We start from the raw sequence: 23,022 nt of genomic DNA on the forward strand, positions 1-23,022 counted from the left end.
CCTTTATCTTTTTCATTTAAGATCTGCGCCTTTTTTTTTTTTAAGAATACAATCTTGTATAAATTTATGAAGATGTCCACATTTCACTCATATCTAATGTGTTTTTTCTGAGAAATTTTATATTTCAGTTCCAACCAAAAACGTAAATCCACGAATCATCACTTCAACCTTTGTCTTCGGGGAAGAAGGGGAAGCATTAGACCACATGCACATGTCGAGCATGGAAGGTCCTATGCTTATTTGCAAAAATAATTATTAAAAAATCGATACTTAGGAAATAACGACACATTTCATGTAAATATGAGAATTTTATGACAATAATCCTAATATAGGAGCTACAATAGTTATAAAAACATATATTAAATACAATTAATAAGATTTTTGTTGATTTGTCACAAAGAATGAGTTCTAGGCCAAATATATTATGGGGTTCTATTTAGGAATTGTATATAGATAATATCTTTATGATTATAGTAATGATATTTATTAAAGAGAATCACAAAAAAAAAATCCTAAAATCATATATAAATTATCATTATTGTGTTTTTTTAATAAAAAAACATAAGTTTTTTTAATAAAAGAGATGTAGATGATATCTGTATTTTATGTTTTTAATAAATAATATAAGTTTTCTTCAAATAAATTTAATATACATAAAAAAGAATATCTTTAGAAAACTTTAATATTGTTAACGAAAAAATCATCCATGGTTTTTTTTTTTTTTTTTTTTTTTTTTTTTTTTTTTCAGTTAAACTGATACTAATCGAGTATTTTAGTTATTTTAGAAATGTTAACCGGTTTCGATGGTTAAATTGTAAAAATTAAATAAATAAATAAATAAATTAAAGGATAGTTTACGAAGATTTTTTTTTGCATATATATATATATATATATATATATATATATATATATATATATATATATATATATATATATATATATAACACTTAACTTTTTATTTTATTAAAGATTCTCTAACATTTTATAAAATTTTTACGACAAAAAAATGTTAAAACGGTCAAACTAAAAAAATAAAAATAGAGAAACTATAAAGTTTTAGAAAAAAAAAAAAAGTTCGAATCCGAAAAGATGTGTCTTTTTCTGTATTTAACCCAAGAAATAAACTTAATAAACCCTTTGGGGGTTCATAACAGTTAATTGGAATTAATTAATAAACCCTTCCTCCGCCTCCTTTTGGTCCACCATTCTATCGTGTCTCGCATACTCAACTGAAGTTGGAAGCTGCTCTTCGAAATCCGGCAAAAACAAGATCAATTTCAGTATCAGGTATACTGTAATTCCCAAAGGTATGTCCAAATACACATTACATTGTTCTTAATTACTCATTTTTTCCGATTGCTTCAACATTCTCATCAGATAGACGGAGTAGGAGGATGGGTATTCTCGGTTATGCTTTCTGTTTAGGATATAATAATCATTAACCAATTTTCTTTCCATAATCGACCCACATTTTAGTAAATCAGGCAAATTTAAAACGTTTGTGCATGATTCCGATAATCTGTTTGTTGTTATTAACTGTTCAGCTTCAGTTCATCTTTTTGTTGCCATATTGTAGTGCTATTTGAGTAGAAAATGAGTTCCATGGCTGCTCTGCGTTCAATTTTCATGGATGGAGGGTGCTTTTCAAGGTTCCAGGTTCGTATCAATACTGGTCAAACCCTTAGTGAAAGGAACTACAAATACTAATTTGAATTGAATTATAGGAAGAATCCAAATCGCTAAAAATCAGGAAAATGCCCACGAGGTTTTCAGTGGTATCAGCTGCTCAGAAATCAGATAAGTCTATTAAAGTTGGTATTCTTGGAGCTAGTGGTTACACTGGTGTAGAGGTAAATCATTCTTTTACACATCTTCTCATCATTTTTCATAATTTAACTAAAAAATCCACCCTTTTTTACAGCTTATAAGATTCCTTGCAAACCATCCTTACTTTGACATTTCTCTAATGACTGCTGATAGAAAAGCTGGTCAATCAATCGGATCAGTATTTCCACATCTAATCACACAGGTATTCAATTGTTCAAATTCATTTACCATGTAGTTCAAATAAGCTTCATTTATCTTGCATTGTTGCTTCTATATTTTGCAGGATTTACCTGATTTGGTTGCTGTAAAAGATGCAGACTTTTCAACTGTAGATGCTGTATTTTGTTGTTTGCCACATGGCACCACTCAGGTTGTCTTCAATTCTACAATACCCTTTTATCAATTCCATCATTGATCACCTTTTTTTTATTTATGATATTTTATAAATAATTATATTGCAGGAAATCATCAAAGGCCTTCCATCCAACTTAAAGATTGTTGATCTTTCTGCTGTACATTCTATAAACTTCTAGTTTTTTCTTAATTTTTTTCAGCATTTTGAGTATTCAACAAAACATGTAACAAGCAATCTTTGCAGGATTTTCGATTAAGAGATATTAATGACTATGGAGAATGGTATGGTCAGCCTCATAAAGCAACAGAATTGCAGGTCTAAGTTCTTCATTATATTTGTATACCTAAACTCTTAACTACTAAATCAATCAATTTCTTAAAAAAAGAAGTTTCCTTTTGTTATAGAGTCTTTTTGTTGATATGTTTGCAGAAAGAAGCTGTTTATGGTTTGAGTGAGATATATAGAAAGAAGATTCAAAATGCACGTCTTGTTGCAAATCCTGGATGTTATCCTACTACTGTTTTGCTCCCTCTTGTTCCTTTGATGAATTCTAGTCTTATTGCATTGGATAATATTGTTATTGTCTCAAATTCTGGAGTTAGTGGAGCAGGTTACTTATATGACTGTTTCTTTTTTACTTAATGAGCTTTATGGGTTAAGCACGTAATCATGACAACTATATATGGTTGTTTCTTTTTGACTTAAATCTAGACAGAATGACTTAATAGGTTAAACCAAAAACCTGGCTTAATGTATTGTGAAATCTTAATCTTTATTTCTATGACTTCATCTATTAAGTCGTTCTTTATGTATCAAGGGAAAAAGAATCACCCATATGTAGAAAAATATCTGAAAGGAATATTTCTCTATTAAGTTGTTTGTAGAGTATTTATGTAAATGTTTGGTGAGCCTTGCAGGACGTAGTGCAAAAGAGGCAAATTTATACACAGAAATATCAGAAGGAATATTCTCTTATGGCATCACAAGGCATCGTCATGGTAGGGCTATTTTCAATGATGGAGGGCATTCATGTCTTTTTGCATAATTATTGTCCCAATCACGTCAACCACAGTCCAATGCATGCAAAACACAGTACAACCTGTTCTATCCTGTCTTATCGTATTTTAATATGTTTTATACTTGTGGTTTAATTTTAGTGCCTGAAATTGAACAAGAGCTATCGAATGCTGCAAATTCAAATGTGACCATCAGCTTTACTCCTACTTTAATGCCAATGGTAATTATTACTCTCGCTTCTTCATTAAATTATATATAAAATTGGCTAATCTTATCTTATTTTTTTATTCTATTTAATCAAAATTGTTAAATCAAACACCTAATTTTCCATCAAATTCTAGAGCCGAGGCATGCAATCAACTATAAACATACAAATGGCTCCTGGAGTTTCAGTTGAAGATCTGAAACAACAGTTGTCGCGCTTCTATGAGGTAATTTTTTTTTATTTTTAATTTACACTGGTTATTCTTCCAACAACCTCTAAGCGGGCCCACAACACTGTCAGATGTAAATCAAATACACAATAGTCTGCTAGCAGTGTCCGCAAGGAGCCTCTGCAAAACTATTATACCGCTTAATTTTACTAAAAGTAATTTATTTTTTATTATTTTGTAGAATGAAGAATTTGTAGCTGTGTTGCCTGATAATCAAGCTCCACACACCAAATATGTTCAAGGTTCTAATGCCTGTCATATAAATGTCTTCCCTGATCGCATCCCTGGAAGAGCAATAATCATATCTGTGGTATGTGTTTATTATACTTTCATTTTTTTTTTTGATGTGGTGATTTTATATATAAAATAAATAAATTATGTTGCAGATTGATAATCTTGTAAAGGGAGCTTCTGGTCAAGCTTTACAGAATCTTAACTTGATGATGGGAATTCCAGAAAACACTGGCCTCAAATGCATGCCTTTATTTCCTTAATCTTCATTTTATGTGTAATCTGTATTATTACTTTTTTTTTTTTTTGGGTAGATTTATATTTATTTAGATTGGAATTTGAATCATTCAGGTAAATTTACAGATTCTTTTTTGTTATTTTGTTTGATGGAATCTTTGTATAACGTGTAATCTGTTTATGTTATTTCTTTAAACCTATCATTCAAGATTGAATCCAGAAAACTTTCAATTTATCAGTTTAACAATACTCATACTGACAAATTTTCTTGGCAGTGGTAACAGTTTCTACTATTTTTTTTTTCTTTTAATGGATGGATTTAAGTCATATTTTCTCTCAGATGAGTAAAATATAAAAACTTAGCTAAGAGTGTAACAAGTCAAAAACCCAATGTGTATTTAAATGCTTATAACATACTAAATCTTTTATTCGACACTTTAAGATTTTGTTATTCTAACAATATAGTTTTTGTAATCATTTATAATACATAATTATTCTATAAAAAATAAACCAAAAATGTTGGTATGCTTCAAAGTGAACGCTGAACAGACCAGTAAAACCAAATAGATGCTATCAATTTGTCTTGAAACAGTTTCAGTATAATCTCAAAAGTCGTTCTACAAATTCATGATAAATTAAATTAAAATACAAGAATAACACAAATGGATCTGTGGCGCAATGGTAGCGCGTCTGACTCCAGATCAGAAGGTTGCGTGTTCGATTCACGTCAGGTTCATATTTTTGTTTTTCTTATATGACGATGATATGAAGATCTGACATTTTTTGAAATTGAATGTTGAAAATGAAAATAAAAATAGATTTTTGTCGTGTAGTTTGTTCAATAATTTAATTCAAAATACGAATCGGTCCAAGTCGTCGGCACTTAAACTTTTCAATCACGGGCCGTTTTGATTACTTCACCGGTATTGGTGGTTTCGTAGAAAATTTCATTCGGAATAATCACATTTTCGTAATGATATATTTTTAATATATATCCCAGATGATATATATATTTTTAATATATATCCATGGACGAAATAAAATGATTTCACACATTATTTAAAATATATTTTTTTGTTAAAAGTTCATGAAATTATGAAAAATTTCATTTAAATAGGTAAAATTTGCGATAATAATTTTAAGTGAAAATTACAAATTTAATCAAATACATTATTTATATTTTTTAATTTTTTTTATGAAATCACAAAAGTTAGTAATTTACTATACATAACATAAAAATTAGAAGAATTTAGAAAGACAATTCTTTTTCTTAATCTCATGAACAAGATTTAAGAATCTATTTAGTTGATGGAAGAAGAAGAGGGGGGGGGGGGGGGGGGGGGGGGGGGATAGACTTGAGGATCAACCGATAGTGGGCGAGGAGGTTGCTTTTCCTTGAACGGTTCTTTTAAAAAACGAATCTATCTATTGATGAGTCATAAGAAGACAATCCATGATTCAAATGCTTAATAGTAAGAATGAATAATCAAATTGAATTCTTTGATTTACTAACAACCTGTGATTTCCGCTATCAAAATTTCTTTTTGTATTTTTTTTTGTTGCTGCGTACCAACTTATTCAATATAGAGTGGTATTTATATTTTTAAAGGGGATTTTGGTTGATTCATATTTTCAGAAAATGACATTGTCATCCATTAGTTAGTTACTATTGTTTTTATAGAATAATATTTTTGGGTAATTTCCCCCGATTTCCTGGGATATTACTTTTGTACCAAGAGAGTATTTTATTCGAGCATATATTATCGGGTACTTTTGTAGGCAGTAATGATATTGCTTGTATAGTTTTCCTCGTGTATTTTTTGAATCCATGGGTTGGATAATGCCTCTTTTGCCAACCCTAGTAGGTGTAGATGGGTTGATGTCATACCCCATTAAGCATCCTATACCAATTATTGAAGACGAGTTGCAATCGGGCTTCAATAATTGAGTTTAATTTGCTCGAATGGTAACAAAACATCATCTGGGATACACACGTCTGGTTTAAAGCGTATGATGTAGGTAGTTATGCATGTTGTCAATGTATCATATCATCGTCTCCCGCTCTTTCACTTCATATTTAATAACCGTCCCATCCCTCCTTCTTCCTCTTTCTTCCTTCGTTCCGTTTTCTTATAGTTTCTTGCAAATTGCTTCTTCTCCGATGAAAATGTATCGATTAGCCATGCCCATCATCCATTCTACTATTTCACCCACTCGTTTTGAAAAAATCATTGAGACATACCACTTGGTGGATGAAGATGGTGATGAGATCCCTTCCCTTTTATCTATTGTTGATAAGACCGTCGATGGGAAAGGAAGGGTTTTATGTCTATTTCTTCGAGGTTGGACTACATGTTTCTGATGGGTTTTGAGCATAACAAATAAAAGTCTATGTGTGCATGCAACCCTAATTTGAAGATCTATGTTTTCTCTAGTTGAACATACCACATTTGAACATCAATTAGGAAACCCTAATCCAACTAGTATATTTTCAAAATGATAATTAAATTTAAGAAAAACATACCTTAATTGTTATATAGCAATAACAATTCAAATCCTTAGTGTTGTTGAAGCTTAGAGAGCAAGCACCACAAGTGCCGTGCCTCTAATGATTCACACCCAACACTAGCGACCAAGGAGCTTGGAGAGAAAGAGAGAGAGAGAGCGAGAGAGAGAGAGAGAGAGGAGAGAGACAGAATTTCAGCCCTAGATACTATAAGAATGCTTGGACGAAAATATGAGGCTTAGGGGTCTTTATATAGTGTACCCAGAAACCCTAGATAAGTCACAAAACAATAAAATAACATTATCTTACTTTTAGTATTTATCTGGTTTCCTAATTATCCTCCAAGGATAATTCTGGATATTATAGATATTCTAGATCCTCTAGAACCATAGAAAAATGTCCACGACTCTAGGATGGTTCTAGAATGCCTCTTGTTCAACTATTAAACAATTATACTTCAACCCTTGTACTTTTAATTAATCCATTTATTCCCAAAATTAATTCCAATTAATTTATGATTAATTCTTAATTAAATATTACTATTTCTAATTAATATATTATTCTCATAATATATTTACAAATCATTTATTTCATTTCTAATTAATTTATTAACCAAGTAATAAATTAATAAACCAGTCTCTTTCTAAAAGCTATCTTATTTAATTGCTAATTTTGAGGGCAACCCAAAAGGATTGTGGTACTATCAATTCAAGTTTATACTAATTATAATCATGAGCTTAGACACCTAATTCAACAATCTCCCACTTGGATAATTCTAATAACTATAGTTTCTAGTATTACTTCCAAAATTGATTAGCAACTTGTAGCTCTCAAAAGTTGTTGTCTAACTCTGACCCAGTCAGTTATGTGTCATAAGATAAGCGATCAAATATTTCTCCGTTATACAAGATATCTTAAGGACGTGAAAGATGGATTATAATCAATCTCATTGTCCAAGCTTTGTTTCCCGATTGTCTAACTCCAATAATTTTCATTTTTAAATAGGGTAAAAACATTATTTCCGTAAAAACCAAGTCAAGAAAACCATAAGTATGCAAATACAATCATCCTAAAAGTTAGAGTATCATGAAAATGTGAAATCACAAAAGTTGTTGATGAATGTGAAGTACCTGAAACAAAATTAAATCCACAACAATAAGCGCAAAGCTCTTAATCCTTCAAGTTGTACACTCAGATTTTCCAAAAGGCTTTACGACACCCAATGCATCATAAAAATCATTGCTTTATAGACATGCATGTCCAATGCATGTCTTGAGCTCAAGTTAATTTAAAATGGTGAAAAGGAGGTTAAAAACTCCATTCAAGGAACCAACACTCTATAACTCTTCAGACTTGGGACAAGAGACCACAAAGGAACCTCAAGGATCCATATAGTTGCCAACTTTATGGAATCCATTCACTCAAACCACCCCAAACTTAGAGAAAAGAGAGTAAAGCCTATATCTTGCATGCTTGAACACTAAAGGTAGAGTATTGAGGATTTACAAGAGTCAAGAATACAATCAAGATGATGAGGATGAGATTTGCTTGCTGGATTAAGGACCAAAGACACAATTTTCTTCTTCAAAGCACCAAATGTAACATCCTAAAAACTCATAACCAATTTTTTTTGTTTTTATATTAAATAAACATCAACTAACGTGTTTATCAAAACCATAAGGAATTTATAGTCTTTATAGTCTATCCATAATCATCCAAAATACATCAGGGTCAAATAAGTGAAAAGTCATGGTGTCTGCAATGCGATTATCTCGAACTCTTCCCCTTCGATCAAGAAGTACCTAAAATATAAACTGGAAACCGTAAGCACAAAGCTTAATGAGTTCTCTAAAATACTGCATACCATATATATATGCCAACTCAAGGTTGTGTTGTGTCTATTTCACCCCCGAGACTATTTCAACTCATATGTCAACACAAGGCTGTACTGGGGCTATTTCACCCCTAGGTCTATTTCACCCCTAAGTATATTTCAACTCATATGTCAGCTCAATGTTGTACCCGGTCTATTTCACCCCACATACATATAACAAACATGCACACGTGCATACAACACATACCGAAGCAGTCGCAAACACTACAAGCACATGCAATCCCTAGTGTCCTACAGTATAGTGAGCAAACTCACTTCAGTCTGTTGTCAATTAAACAAATAAATGCTTGGGTTGCTGAACCGGAGAATCCATGTACTAACCAACCAAATAAAGCCCTAATTAATAATTGGGTCATAAACCATAAGCGGGACTCAAATCAACTAATCTCGAACCCCATAGTAAAAGACCCTTTTACCTTTCCCTCAATTAGGCCAAAAGCCAAGGCCCACACTCAATGGCACAAAAGCCCAAATAATGGCCCAATTCCTAAAGAACACCTAAAGCCTAACATGGACCCAAATCCAAGAAGGCCCAAGCCCTATTAGTGGCCCATAATCAGAACAAATTGTGTCCCAACACCCTAAAACCCAAAGGCAGCCCAAAATTCAAAAGTCCACCTGGTCACGAATGCTAAGTGTTCCCCTATACGCCAACATACTAGGTGGCTACACCAAGTCGAGGATCCAAACGTTTATGTGCAACGTACGCACTCGAATGCCCAACATATACTGCCTTCATCTATTTTCATCCATTAAGTCCTTAATGCTTAAGACTAAATGTCCAAATTTCAGATCCAAGCCTTGGGGAACGGCTTAATCCATAAAGTCATTAACTTGGAGACTTTGCATTGCTCAATGAAATAAAACCCTAGATTTAGCATCCTACTTTCACCAAATGGACATAAACTCACGCATGGGTGATCCTTAACCATAAAGATGTTAACTTTATGGACTAGGGATCCCATAAACATCAAGAGGAGCAACTCATAACTTCTTGAGTGGTAAAATTCCACTAGATCCCGTTCATGGGACCAAAAAGTGATCAAAACTCCATAACAACTAGATCTAAGCATAGAATGAGCAAGGTCCAAGCTTTATACCTCAATAAAGTTGGAAATGATGAATGGAATCTGGATCTACAAGCTCCTCCTTGATTAAGGCTCATTTTCCAAGCTTCATCTTCTTGAAGTTACTTCAAATACACAAAATAACACACACACAAATGTCAACTCTCTCTTGAAATGAGCTAGGGTTTCGAAATGGGACTCAAAAGGGCAATAAAGGCTAGGAAATGAGAGAACCTTAGGACATTAGGTTGCTTAAATAGGGTTCAAACCCTAATATTAGGGTTTGTCCCCTGATTGCGTATGCGCAACGTTTAAGAGGAATGCCCAACATATGCACCCTCCTCCTAAAAATTACAATAGTTCCCCTAAGGACCAAAATTGAAAACTAATTACACATCAAGGGTCCAAAATGAAAAATACCTTGAATCGGGTGTTAAAATTATCCCCTACTTGAATTAGACTTCTTTCTCGAAGTCCGCTACCGCAAATAACTCTAGGTAATGCCCCTTCATCTTGTCCTCATGCTCCCACATCTACTCTGAACCCTTTCGGTGCTGCCACTACACCTTCACAAGATCCACCACCTTGTTTCACAAGGTCTTCGTCCTCCTGTCAAGGATCACCATTGGTCTCTCTATATAATTCAGGTGGTCATCCACTTGAATGTCCTTCAATGGAACCACTGTGGAATCATCAACCAAACGTTTTCACAACTGAGAGACATGAAAAATGTTATGGATCTGATAGAGCTTCGATGACAGATCCAAACGATACACAACCCTACCCACCCGGGATAATACCTAAAATGACCAATATACACGGGGCCCAACTTGCTACGCTTCCTGAATCAAATGACACCTTTCTAAGGTGACACTTTCAGGAGCACCATGTACCCAACCTGGAACTCCAAGTCTGACCGACGTCTATCTGTGTAACTCTTTTGTCGGCTATGTGCCTATTTGTTGTTTGACGTACGTTGCGAACCTGATGAATCAAATCCTTTTGTGTATTCCTACATTGCCATACCTATCAAAAAAGAAAACCACAATCTTCTAGACTCATGTCGGGACTACATCCCAACTATGAAAATCACATGTCTACTCTCTCTTTCCTCTGAACGCGGAAAGCTGGAAGTACACAACCCATGTTAATGATAGTGGCATCCCAATCCGTCTACCAATCACTCAGCCTTGGCTTCAATACTCAAACCGATCATCACAATTGCTTCCTCTTTGAGTCTCGCGACTCAACTGACACTACCTTGAGCAAGGCCCTCCAAACCTCGAACCAATCATCACAATCGATTTCTCCTGTAGGGAAGCTCATACGGAGGCATACCAATCCTGGAATGATGGATGTTGTTATAGGAAAACTCCACCAAAGGAAGGTAGGAGTCTCAACTCCCACCAAAATCAATGATGAAAGCTCTCATCATATCCTCGAGAATCTAAATAGTCCTCTCACTTTGGCCATCTGTCTGCGAATGATATACAGTACTGAAATGCAGTCTGGTACCCAAATCCTCATGGAACCTCTTCCAAAACATGTAAGTAAACCGAGCATCTCAATTTGAGACTGTTGAAATAAGCACCCCGTGACGAGCCACAACCTCTCAAATACAGATGTCGATCAATTTCTCAACCGAGGAGCTCTCCCAAATAGTGAGGAAATGGGTACTTTTGGTCAAACGATCAATAATAACCTAAATAACGTCAAGTCCCTTGGCCGTCCTTGGTAACTTGGTGATAAAATTCATGGTGATCTGCTCCTATTTTCATACAGGTACCTTTACTGTGTGGTCTTTGATGCTCGGTCTTGACCTTCCGACAGGTTAAACTCAAAACCTACCACACCGAGTCAAGAACTCACGCCTATCAGTAACAAAAGCAATAATCTGATATCTGATATTCTCCTTCTTCCACTTCTCCCTTTTGTATCCATATAACTTTCAATTTATCATATTAACAATACTAATACTTAGACAAATTTTCATGGTAAAGATAACAATTTTTTTATTTTTTATTTTTTTTTATAAATGGATTTATTTGAGTCGTATTATCTAAAATGAGGTAAATTTATAAAGATAGCTTTGAGTGTAAGAAGTCAAATGGATTGTCAAGAACCCAAATGTGTATTTAAATACTTATAACCTACTATTGTTTTCTAATATTCAAAACTTTAAGATTTTGTTATTCTAACAATATAGTTTTTATAATCATGTAATACATCAATAACTATTAATTATTTTATTAAAAAAATGTAGGTATGTCCCAACGTGAAGAATGAACATAATACCATATAAATGGTACCCAATTTAACCTGAAACAGTCACAACATGGTTCACAACTCCAATTGATTTAACTTAAAATAATACGAGGATCCCATAATAGGATCTGTGGCGCAATGGTAGCGCGTCTGACTCCAGATCAGAAGGTTGCGTGTTCGATTCACGTCAGGTTCATTTTTTTTTTGATTTTTAATTCGGAGTAGTTCGGCCAATATTTTAGTTATATGTTTGATTTTGAAAGTAATTGGACCCATCTCATACTACTAAACAAACTCGTTAGTCACTTCCAATTGTTTTTAGAGCACTAAATTTACATTACCCTTTTCATTCTTATATATGAAGATGATAAGATTTGACATTTTTTGAATGTAAATATTGAAAACAAAAAGAATAACATTTTTCCTGTAGTCTTGGCAATATTCAGAACTTATTGAATAAATAACTTTTCCAAGGATATTATGTTCATATCCATGTATGTAATATAATGATTTCTAACATTAATTAAAATATTTCTTCTCATTAAAAATTCATTCAAATATGGAAATTTCATATATATTAATTTGCAAATATGGTTTTGTTAGTGTAAGTTAATGTTCATTAGGATTCTTTATGTCCAGACCAAAGAGAGAAAGCAGTATCGCATTACAATTTTTTCCAGCATATATACAAGAAGTAAAATCTTTTTGAAAATAAAGATCTCGCCTTCAATTATAGAAGAGTTTAATATTTATATTTTTCCTTTCAAGGAAATTTTGATATAACAGTTTTGGTCATTCATAAGTTGCCATTTTGACAGTTTTCATGATTTATAATTTTAAAGTGAAAATGTTGGTATTTTATAAGTTGCCCTATTTTAAAATTACAATTTTTTCTGTTACATAATAACCTTTTATAGATTTTGTTTTTGTTAATCGCCCAAGGAGTTTCTCACGGCAATACACGAGGTGAGTCAAATACTACTTTTCATATAAATAGGTAGAATTTGGGATAACAAATATAAATATAAAATCAGTAAAAATTCTGCTAAATAAAATTGATAACCTAATATAATATTATCCTATATATATATATATATACATTAATCTTCAGATTTGTAACAAAATTTCAGTTTGTACAAATAAATTTAAAAATCATGATGAATAAACGTTTCTTAATATTCAGAGCGTATCAATTACGAAATAGAGAAAAGTGCAAATAAATTTAAAAATCATGATGAATAAAGTCTCTCGCAAGTCACAGTTAAGTTTCTAATTGTTAACGTGTAGACTGAGTCAGGGTCCCACCATATGACCATAAGCCCCAAAATTCACCACCTTCCACCTCTATATAAACCTACATACAAGTGTACAATCTAAACCTATATTTCCACAAAATCAAATGGCTAACAAGATCTCCTTCTTCCTCTCATTCCTTGCAATCTTAGCAGCCCTGCAACTGTCCGCAGCCGTCGAGTACACCATCACCAACAAAGCAGCAGCCACCCCCGGCGGTGTTAAGTTCAATAACGAAATTGGGGCAGAATACACCACTAAAACTCTTAGCTCCGCCACAAGCTTCACATGGAGCATATTCCAACAAAACACAGATGCTGACAGAAAGAATGTTGCTCTTGTAAGCATGTTCATCGACGACATGGTACACTAATGGCAATGAGATCCATGTCAGCGCAAATTTCATCGAGGGGATTTCCGGTGATGACAAGACTGGGTTTGATGGAGTTCTTTATCACGAGATGGCACACGTATGGCAATGGTTTGGAAATGGTCAAGCTAAGGCAGAATTGATAGAGGGAATTGCGGACTACGTGAGGCTGAAGGCTGGGTATATACCAAGCCACTGGGTTCAGCCAGGACAAGGTGACCGATGGGACCAGGGCTACGATGTGACAGCTCGGTTCCTAGAGTATTGTAATGGTCTTAGAGATGGGTTTGTGGCTGAACTTAATAAGAAGATGAGGGATGGCTATAACGATGGTTATTTCGTGGACTTGCTAGGGAAGACGGTTGATCAACTGTGGGCTGAATACAAAGCTTAAGGGTGCAAGTGTGCAACTACAAGCATTTAGAGCATCATTATATATAAACTAATTATCAAACTTCTATCCTATATATGCGTTGTATTCTAACAACGATAATATGGTAAAACTATTCGATGCATACAAAATTTAAATAAAAATATAGGATATTATTCCTTACATATATGTTTACACGTTGTTATGTTGGTGATTTTAGTGTTACCATGTCATTTTATATAACTAGAACTAACATGTGAGCTAAGTGACTTCTTAATTTGTACTCTAATATATGTACGGGTTGGTATGGAGTGCACACATGTATAGATCGAATTAGAAACCGGTTCGATGATTAGTCGGGGGTCGGGGGGCAGCACCCCTGGGTCCGAGGTTTCCAAAGGGGCAGCACCCCTAGCGGGGTCCAAGGGGCAGAGCCTCTGGCTGGGGTCCCACTGCCAAGTCAGCGGACGGGGTCGAGGGGCAGCGCCCCAAAACCTCACCGAAATTTACATATGGGAACATAGTGGAAAATTAAATTTCTTGAGGGTGATTATGGTAAAACTAACGAAACTCCTTAGTTTTGGTAACCTTAAATCTTCATTAAATCCGGATTATCCTGACTTGCTTCCAAAGCAACTAATGACGGTTTAACCCTAATAAAACCCTAATCTCGTTTAATATATAAATGGTTCTTCAATCTCAGAAGAGGGTGACCAACTTTAGCTCTCATTTTCATCAGACTCTTACAAAATCTTTCTAGAAAATTGATTTACGATTTCTCATTTCTATGCCTAGAATCGTAAGTGTCCACTTGGATTATCTTATGCTGAATTTCTTGAAATCTAGGCATAAGGTAGAAATATCAGTTTGAAAAGTGTTCTCACGATCCAAGTTGATATCCAGATCTCTACCATAAACCCTATAGTTTTCTTACATGTTATGCATTTGAATTTAATATGATCATAAGATTATTCACTTACGAACGATGACTTATTCCATAAGTCATAAACGGTTTGCCTTTAAGTATATATTTGAAAACTTAATACAAAAGAGAGTCGTACCAGTTTTTTCACAACATGAAATGATCCCTTTTTTTTAGACTGCATCGAGATTAAAGTTTGTACATTCAAATCAACTTAATGTTTAAATCTAAATTGATTGTTTAAGGCCCAATTGCTTGTTGTACCCTGCGTGAGTGTGTGAGTGGTCATGTTTGTTTTTTTTATTTTAGTGAGGGATGGGTATACATAATAACACCCAAATAGAAAATGATTTTGCAAAAAGTTTTAATTGTTTTATGCAAAGTTACTTTTCTATGAAATTATGAAGAATATATGACCATTAATAACATAATTGTGTATAATCACCTTTACGAAACATGTGATCTATATGATAGTTTAATATACGTCATTAATCTCGTACTCTATTCATGGATTGGAATGGATGCTTTGATGATGTTGTAAATGTGGCTTTGGATGTACATGTGATTATGGGAGTCACAATTTGATTCGATTCAAGAAAAAGTTATAATTTCTTACATCGAAGATTTGGGTGAACCAGCCTGATTTGGATAGTAGCAAGGTTGTCAGGATCGAGATCCTACGTTGGATCGTTTTTTGGTTTGGAAGATCGGAATCGGGATCCTAAGATCCCACAAAATAAAACATAATTTTAATTTATAATTTTTAAACATGAAAAATATTTCAAACATTTAATTTTTCGTTCAAAAGTTATAAAAACTTCAAAATATTAGTCATAAGCCACAACAAAAAATGATTAACGGTAAATTAGTAAATGGTAAAAGCTATTAGGTGGTAAAAATAATTTTCATTTGCAAAAAAATAAACAAATAAATAATCAAGGGAATGTAGGATCGGATCGGATCTCGATCCTATGATTCTACCTATGATCTTACAATCCTACCCCAAATACAATCCATTTACGATCCGGATTGTTTTTCATACCTAGGATCGTAGGATCGATCCTACGATCAGGATTGCGATTTTGACAACCATATGATGAATTTTGATTCAAGTCAAAAGGCTAAAGTTCATGAAAATCGAGTTGAAATAAGTTGAACATGGATGCAATTTCCACCAAATAATACTTCAGCTTAAAAAACCTAGAAGAATTACTCACACAATGAGAAGCAAGAAGTAAAGTATCGATCAATAATAAGACAAAAAAAAAATGCTGAGTAAGAGATTTTTGAATTAGAAGAAGCTTTCTTTCTTTTCTTAATAGTAACAAGCAAGCAGGATCATATTATATGTTACAACTTGACTCACACTCTCTTACTCTCTTACCTACAACCATATACAACGTAAAAATAAAAATGGTAAACTCCCATTTATATATATAAAAAAAATCTATTCAATTACAGCATTATTATTATTATTATAGTTTAATTTCATCAACCAAAGCTTCCAGAATGTTCCCCTGAAAATCCACTACCATACGAAGCCGATCCAGTTTGTACACTACCAGTAGCATATGACACAGCGCTTCCACTTTGGGCCCCACCAACTCGTGATTTTCTCATTTGTCTTATCTTAAATGCATCTTTAGGCGCTTGTACTTGACTTTGAACCAACGTATTACTGTCATCCTCGTCTTGTCCTACACACATTAAAGAAAAAAAAAATAATAACAAATTACAAATTTGGTCCCTCGGTATAGCTGATTTTTGCAATTTTGTCCCATAACGTTACAAAAACAACAAATGAGGACCAAAATTTGCAAGAGAAAACTTTTTGGGATCAAAGTTGAAAAAATCAGAAATATTCAAGGACCGAAAATGATAAAAAAAAGGAAGAAGCTATATACTGTCAGCATCTTTTCTCTTTCCATGTTGTCTGTCTCTTGGTTTAAATTTGTTGACATCAATGGAGGCAGGCTGTTCCATAATTGGTAGATTGCTTTGTAAACATATTGATAGAACATAGTCAACATCAGGAACCGGACCTAAAGTCAAAACCAATATAAGCAATTTTAATAAATTATAGAATAAATTACACTTTTGGTCCCTGGATATAATTGATTCTTGCAATTTTGGTCCTTATTCAAGTTTTTTGTAACGTTAATGGCTATAATCAGAAGCCAAAAATAGTCATATTCCTTGGAACAAGGACCAAAATTGCAAGAGAACATTTGTGGGGACCAAAAACGTAACTTATTCTAAATTATAAATCCTTAAAAAAAGGATGAATAAGAAGTAACATTAGTTTTGGATTTTACCCTCGACAACAGGAGGCAAACTTGCTATAAATGCTGACAAGGCAGGGGGGAGGGGTTTTGGGATGACAAGAGGGACACTTGGCACCCCTCCAGTGGCTAACACACTAGAACTAAGCAATGTGGTAGATATAGAAGGAAGAACAGGAGTGCTTATACTTACACCTGTGGGAAGATTATAAAGATAATAAATAACACCCTACTTTATAACTTTTTTCCTTAATATAGATTTTGATTGTCCCTTGTTAAAAATGTAAAATATTTTTGTATTTTTAAATTTTTTATTCATAGAGTTAGTTGCATACCAGGCTTTTGTTTAGTAGGATCATATACCACCATTCTTGAAGTATCTGGATAAATAACTTTAGAAGATACATTCGATAAAATTTGTCCTCCTGGATTTTTATCTGCATTAACAAGACTTGATTTCTCAACTTTCTTGTTTCCATTACTTGAAAGCCACTGAAAAGAATCGAAAACTCTCACATATTTATAAACTTTATATCTAACAATTATATAAAGATTAAAAAAAAGAGAGAGAGAAAAATCGTACATCTTGGCGAGATAAATGATCGAGTTCTTTTGAAGAGCAAGGCCATAAATCCATAAAACTGTATCTTGATACAACATCTTGTAAAGAATTCTCTAAAGCTAATGATGCTCCATTTTCACCTGTTCTAGCAAGAGCTTCTTTCCTTCTTTGCTCCACCTTTTTATAAAACCAATAAAATAAAATAAATTTTACACTGGGACCCACATTTTCATTTTGTATGAATATTATAAAACTATATTACCTTCAACATGCTAACGAGATCTCCATATGTCTGCTCAAACTGAGAAAACCTCTTCCAAACCTAGAACAAAATCAATTAAATTTTATACATGTAGCTAGAAACTATAATAAAGAACTAGGAATTGAAAAAAAATATAATTAAACAATTCTATTTTATAGTATTTAATATATATATATACCTCGATAGACTCTTCAGGTGGAAGCGAACTCAATGCACGTTCAAATAAAGCCCTAATGTTTCTATCATCATTTAAGCGAGACAAAAAATCTGCATATCTACAAATATGGAAAAAAAAAAAAAAAAAGTAAGAAGATTTATAAATATTACACAAATGGCATAAAGATTTATAACTATTGCATACTTACTCAAGAATGTATCCAGGCTCATGCATGTATCTTTTCAACCCTGCTTCAAACACATTATGTGCAATCTGTAAATTAAGAGCAAGATAAACTTATCAACACAATTGAGATAAACCTAGAAACACACTAGCTTTAAACAAAATTACCTTTGCGTCCTTGTCCATACAAAATGCCATTGTTGCATAAGCAACATAAACATGGTAAGTACAATTTGGAGATTTTCTTGCATCCATAAAATGCTTGCGAGCTGCTTCAACACCTTCTGTTCTTCTCAAGAATCTAATAAACTGCATGGAAACATATAATTATACATACTTATAATCCATAAAAAAAATAATAAGTAAACAAAATCAATTTACTTTCTTAAAATATATGATCATACTTGTATATGTGATAATGCAGTTGCATTGGCATCATCTCCTAAAAGGCTTTCGTATACTTTTTTTGCAGCCTAAAAGTCAATGAAAGTCAATGAAGTTAGATACATGGATATGAACAAAGGAATACACAAGCTATCAGGAAACATTCCATTTTTAAAATACCTGAATTGCCCCTCGGGACTCCTCAAGCTCAGCATAAGCATACCTTAGCATTGCACAATCTAATAAAACAATGGATTTTGGATCATTTACAAAAAAAGAAGAAGATATAATATAGTTCTACATTTAAATAAAGAAGATAAATTAATTAAAATTACCAGGAAGAGCTTTTAAAGAACGTTGATATACTTTGATTGCAGAGTCTATTGATCCACTTTTTGCATGCCATGTGGCATAATCAAACCATATATCAGGGTAATGATATAGATACATGAGGCACTGCAAATTGATGCATATTATAACCTAATAATTGTAGTTTAAATGTTTAATGCTAATAATATTAAAAATAATTAACTTAATATACCTGCTCATAAGTAAATGAGATGCGTTTGTTAGCAGACACACTGTCTATCCTTTGAGGATTCTCCCTGATTACACATAAGTCATGTTAATATTATTAGCATACAAATTATATAAAACATTTTCTTTTCTTACTTTTCGAATGCTAAGAATCTTTTCCATGCTGTCCATTGCAATTCTTCCTGTATCAGATGAAGGAAATAGTCAGCTTTATACAATGATTCAAAATCATAAATCATTAATCAAATAAAGAATAAAGATAAAAAAAGAAAAAAGAGATATGAAATTGCCTTAAGAGAACCAGAAGGTGGAACAGCAACCAAATTCCAATCAATCTCATCAACATACTTCTTTCTCTCTCTATAAACAGCCCTTGCACTATTATATTTTGGTTGATACTCAGATACCAATCCTTTCGCCTATATAATATAATATCATAAGCCAAGATATATATATTTTTTATAATAAAAATTATATATCAAGAAAGTTACCAGAGCACGGCTAACTGAATTTTCAAAATTCTCATAGTCTCTCCAATGTTGTTCAACATGATGAGTAGGAGTCACAATAGCTTTTTGGTATACTTTTCTTACAGCAATCATTCTTTGTGATTCTTCTTGTGGATTTTGAGCCTACACCATAGACAATTAAGTGAGATAATGATGAAAAAATTAAAAAGTTTTTATTTTTTTGTGTAAACAAGAATAGTTACTAACCGGTAAAGATTTCAAGAAGTTAATATATTCAGTCCACACAGGCCCAGAAGCAATATCAGATCCTGATCATGAAGAAATAAACAAACATTAACAAAAAGAAAGAAAGAAAGACAATTAAGTAAACAATAGTAGAATGAAAGCATGAATCATACCAACATAACTCAACATAAAGTCAAAAGCTTTCCTAGTTTCCTCTTGACCCTCTAACCCCTTTTTCTCATTGGCTTTTCTGATGAAATTTATATAGCAACGCCTGCAAGATAGATTATTGAAAGTTTGTAACATAATCCATATTGGCAACATTGAATGGTGAAAGTAAAACTATAGAGAAAAGTCATACCAAAGAGGTATCTGCAAGCAATTCAATAGGCATCTGCTGAATATCTGTTTTGTTGCATCATCATTATTGACAGCTATATGTGCTTCTACATATTGCTTCCAATATTTTGCCTAAGAAGCAACACACAATCAAACAGTTGATCTTTTAATTCGAAACCCTAATATGAAAATTGAGGCGTTTGCATTACAATCTGAACACCCTTAAATTTCTGGATGTAATTGCGTATCACTTCTTACAAGATTTGACGTGGTTACTTGTTGTAAGTTAAAAATTCATATGATTGTTTTTAAGAAAAGAGTAATCATGAACTTACCGCTGTGGGAAACGTGGCCAATAGCTGCTCATAGATAGGCACTGCCTCCGATATTGGCAACCGCTGATAAATAACAAAGGGGAACTCATGAGATTAAAAACAAAAACAAGATAATGACTTTATAATTTCATGCAAATTTTCATGTGTCTTACCAATGCTTCGTTCGCAAGTGCTTCTGCAGATTCAACACTGTATTTGTCTTCCATAAACCCGGTTAAAAAGCCGCGATGAAGTAATTATGTGTATATAACTATATGTGCGTCTTGATAATCAAGAAAACTGTCCAATAGGTGGTGCTTGGAGAATTGGAATTGAATCACTAGGGTTTAGAGGAAGAGACACCCTGCACACTAATTTAATCAAGAATGTGATGGTTTTCAGTGATTGTAGAGCTTAAATTGAATCCATGAAGTTAAGAATCAATGTAGGTAAACGTTTGACACTTGAAAAGTATGTGGGCCGATAAAAGGAAGGTTGTGATGGTGCATCCGCCGTGTTGCGGCGGCGGAAAAGAGGAGCCCAGGTAGCGAGTTTTATCGTCTTTTGATTAAGGAAGTTCATGGTATTCTATTTTTTTTTTTTTTTTTTTTTTTTTTTTTTTTTTTTTTTTTCGTGTGTGTGGATAAATTAATTAATAAGTAAAAAGTTCAAGAAAAGACTTTAATTATAATTACATTAGTTTACGTGGAACCATATGTTATAAAATTAATTAAAATTTTATAATAAAAAATTATAATTATTATTCAATTATTTTAAATAAATTATTAATTAAAAAATATATTAAATTTTTAAAGTTATTATAACTTCAAATTTAACATATAATTAGAAAATATAAATTTAAATTTTGAAATAAGTTGTCTAACATATCTACATGACATATGATATAATATTGACATTTGATAAAAGGAGATTAAAATTCTTCATGGGCTATCCAACGACCTCACGTTGCACCAGTTTTGTAGTAATCATAGCTCGAGATGGCCTTGGGAATGGGGAGTTCGGTTCCCTAATACCCAACTCCAAGGTTTTCCTAATCTCGAAATAAATAAAGATGATGGGGTTTATTGGCGGGACTTGGAAGGAAAGAGTGTTGAGTTTTTCCATACTCAAGTGTGGAAGGATATCAGGATAGCTAGCCCGGTTGTTCCTTTGTGTAAGGTGGTTTGGTTATGTTTTGTAAGCCATGCTTTCATTCTTTGGCTAGCCATTCATGATAGATTGATGACACAGGAACGAATGCAAATATGGAAAAATGCGACGAACCTCAAGTGTATGTTTTGTAAGATGGTGCCTGACTTGATGACCCATTTATTCTTTGAATGTTAGTTTTTGCATGAGGTTGAAACAAATAATCGAGTACCAAATTCCTCGCCTTCAAAGCAATCACTTACAAACAGAAATTAAGAAACTTGCTTTGGCCGCCACGATCTATTTCATTTGGAGAGAAAGGAACTCTCGTCATCACAATGGAAGCACTGCTTCCCAAGCAAAACTGGTAAATCAAGTTCTCAACTCTCTGAAACTCGGTTTTGTGGTGTTCCTTTCAAATGATCAGCTCATATGGAAGAGGTGTACAAAATATGGAAAATTCCTAGGCCTATCAATTAGCAGCCAATCAATAAAATGGTTATGGTACTTAATTTGGTTGAGGGGTCGTGGTTTATTCCCGACGGTCTAATCTTATGGCTTGTGGGCTTTATGAGTATCAGTATTTTCCTTTGTAATTTTCTTAATTATGTCGTGGTTTGGGTTCCAACAACTGGATTAACTCTTTGCTAGTCGGTCTTTCCTTCTAGCTTGTATTATACCTGTTCTTTAATTTCTTTTTAATGCATTTGCTGGAGGCGTTGCCCTCTTTTCCAATATATATATATATATATATATATATATATATATATATATATATATATATATATATATATATATTAGAATAGAGATGTTTTCTTTCATACATATCAAGATGTCAAATATTTTTAGAATAATTATTAGAATACACCAATTAAATTCTAATGCAACAAATGTTGCTAATTTAAACCGTTGTTACAGAAAAATTATATGATAATCACATTCAAATTACGTTTTGAAGTCATTTATTGAAAAAAAAAAACGCTGTCAAAATCCAAGAATCGACTATAGTGAATGCTAATAAATTGTTACAAAATTAAATCATAAATTTAACACCAAAAATCTTAACTAAATACTAGATGTGTGCTCGTGCAAAGTAGCAGCGATAAATAATTTTTTATGGTGAATAGTTTTCTTACGTGAAAATAATTATTAGATTTTGTTATTAGTTATTTTGTAATAAGAAAATTACAACTTTTAATTAAAATATTTATGTTTAGAACTTTTATTTATATTGTATCTTAATACATTTGATGTAAATTAATTATTATCAGTATCTAGTTTAAGAAATGTAAATTAACTTATATTGATGGATTTAATATTTTAAAATTGTTATTTTGCTTCAAATTATTTTTTTTAATAATCTTCCTTAA

The 23,022-nt window shown here is 32.8% G+C and overlaps 2 protein-coding genes, 2 non-coding genes and 1 pseudogene across 6 annotated transcripts; 4 read left to right on the forward strand and 1 right to left on the reverse strand.

The window, feature by feature from the left end:
- The first annotated feature begins 1,152 nt into the window (after window positions 1-1,152).
- LOC145018388 (Putative N-acetyl-gamma-glutamyl-phosphate reductase) lies at window positions 1,153-4,336 on the forward strand. 3 transcript variants are annotated; one of them, XM_078976283.1, is made up of 13 exons: window positions 1,153-1,307; window positions 1,551-1,656; window positions 1,725-1,850; window positions 1,922-2,029; window positions 2,111-2,197; window positions 2,289-2,339; window positions 2,426-2,497; window positions 2,612-2,792; window positions 3,100-3,180; window positions 3,340-3,419; window positions 3,541-3,630; window positions 3,815-3,943; window positions 4,020-4,336. In XM_078976283.1, exons 2-13 carry the CDS (start codon window positions 1,594-1,596, stop codon window positions 4,125-4,127), a joined length of 1,176 nt encoding a protein of 391 aa, XP_078832409.1. In that variant the 5' UTR covers window positions 1,153-1,307; window positions 1,551-1,593; the 3' UTR covers window positions 4,128-4,336. The 3 variants fall into 3 exon arrangements, with proteins under 3 accessions (XP_078832409.1, XP_078832408.1, XP_078832410.1); XM_078976282.1 differs by having other exon boundaries at window positions 1,577-1,656; XM_078976284.1 differs by having other exon boundaries at window positions 1,153-1,287; window positions 1,577-1,656.
- A 429-nt stretch (window positions 4,337-4,765) lies between these two features.
- On the forward strand, window positions 4,766-4,837 carry TRNAW-CCA (transfer RNA tryptophan (anticodon CCA)). The gene has a single exon. It is a non-coding gene; the product is annotated as a tRNA-Trp (tRNA).
- A 7,120-nt stretch (window positions 4,838-11,957) lies between these two features.
- Window positions 11,958-12,029, forward strand: TRNAW-CCA (transfer RNA tryptophan (anticodon CCA)). Its single transcript has one exon. It is a non-coding gene; the product is annotated as a tRNA-Trp (tRNA).
- Window positions 12,030-13,214: 1,185 nt separating this feature from the next.
- LOC145014262 (uncharacterized) lies at window positions 13,215-14,143 on the forward strand (annotated as a pseudogene).
- Window positions 14,144-16,057: 1,914 nt separating this feature from the next.
- CSTF77 (Tetratricopeptide repeat (TPR)-like superfamily protein) lies at window positions 16,058-21,066 on the reverse strand. Its single transcript, XM_078975272.1, has 21 exons — window positions 20,677-21,066; window positions 20,525-20,587; window positions 20,212-20,321; window positions 20,024-20,124; window positions 19,872-19,933; window positions 19,647-19,787; window positions 19,446-19,574; window positions 19,291-19,337; window positions 19,160-19,223; window positions 18,954-19,074; window positions 18,799-18,857; window positions 18,639-18,707; window positions 18,403-18,543; window positions 18,260-18,324; window positions 18,073-18,169; window positions 17,895-17,954; window positions 17,654-17,809; window positions 17,406-17,562; window positions 17,104-17,265; window positions 16,693-16,830; window positions 16,058-16,485 (listed from the first exon to the last, which is right to left on the reverse strand). Exons 1-21 carry the CDS (start codon window positions 20,728-20,730, stop codon window positions 16,280-16,282), a joined length of 2,202 nt encoding a protein of 733 aa, XP_078831398.1. The 5' UTR covers window positions 20,731-21,066; the 3' UTR covers window positions 16,058-16,279.
- Between the last annotated feature and the right edge of the window lie 1,956 nt (window positions 21,067-23,022).

This window comes from Lactuca saligna, chromosome 9, assembly GCF_052625555.1.
Source record: "Lactuca saligna cultivar CGN05327 chromosome 9, ASM5262555v1, whole genome shotgun sequence".
Classification (NCBI taxonomy): domain Eukaryota; kingdom Viridiplantae; phylum Streptophyta; class Magnoliopsida; order Asterales; family Asteraceae; genus Lactuca; species Lactuca saligna.

Excerpts from the sequence above, each read along its gene's own strand:
- LOC145018388 (XM_078976283.1), top strand. The coding sequence starts at position 1,594 with ATGAGTTCCATGGCTGCTCTGCGTTCAATTTTCATGGATGGAGGGTGC. Across the intron at positions 1,657-1,724 it reads GGTGCTTTTCAAGGTTCCAG|GAAGAATCCAAATCGCTAAA; the intron begins GTTCGTATCAAT and ends ATTGAATTATAG. Across the intron at positions 2,030-2,110 it reads TTCCACATCTAATCACACAG|GATTTACCTGATTTGGTTGC; the intron begins GTATTCAATTGT and ends TATATTTTGCAG.
- CSTF77 (XM_078975272.1), bottom strand. The coding sequence starts at position 20,730 with ATGGAAGACAAATACAGTGTTGAATCTGCAGAAGCACTTGCGAACGAA. Across the intron at positions 18,858-18,953 it reads TTCTTTAAAAGCTCTTCCTG|ATTGTGCAATGCTAAGGTAT; the intron begins GTAATTTTAATT and ends TTGTTTTATTAG. Across the intron at positions 16,831-17,103 it reads TTTGCCTCCTGTTGTCGAGG|GTCCGGTTCCTGATGTTGAC; the intron begins GTAAAATCCAAA and ends TTTTGACTTTAG.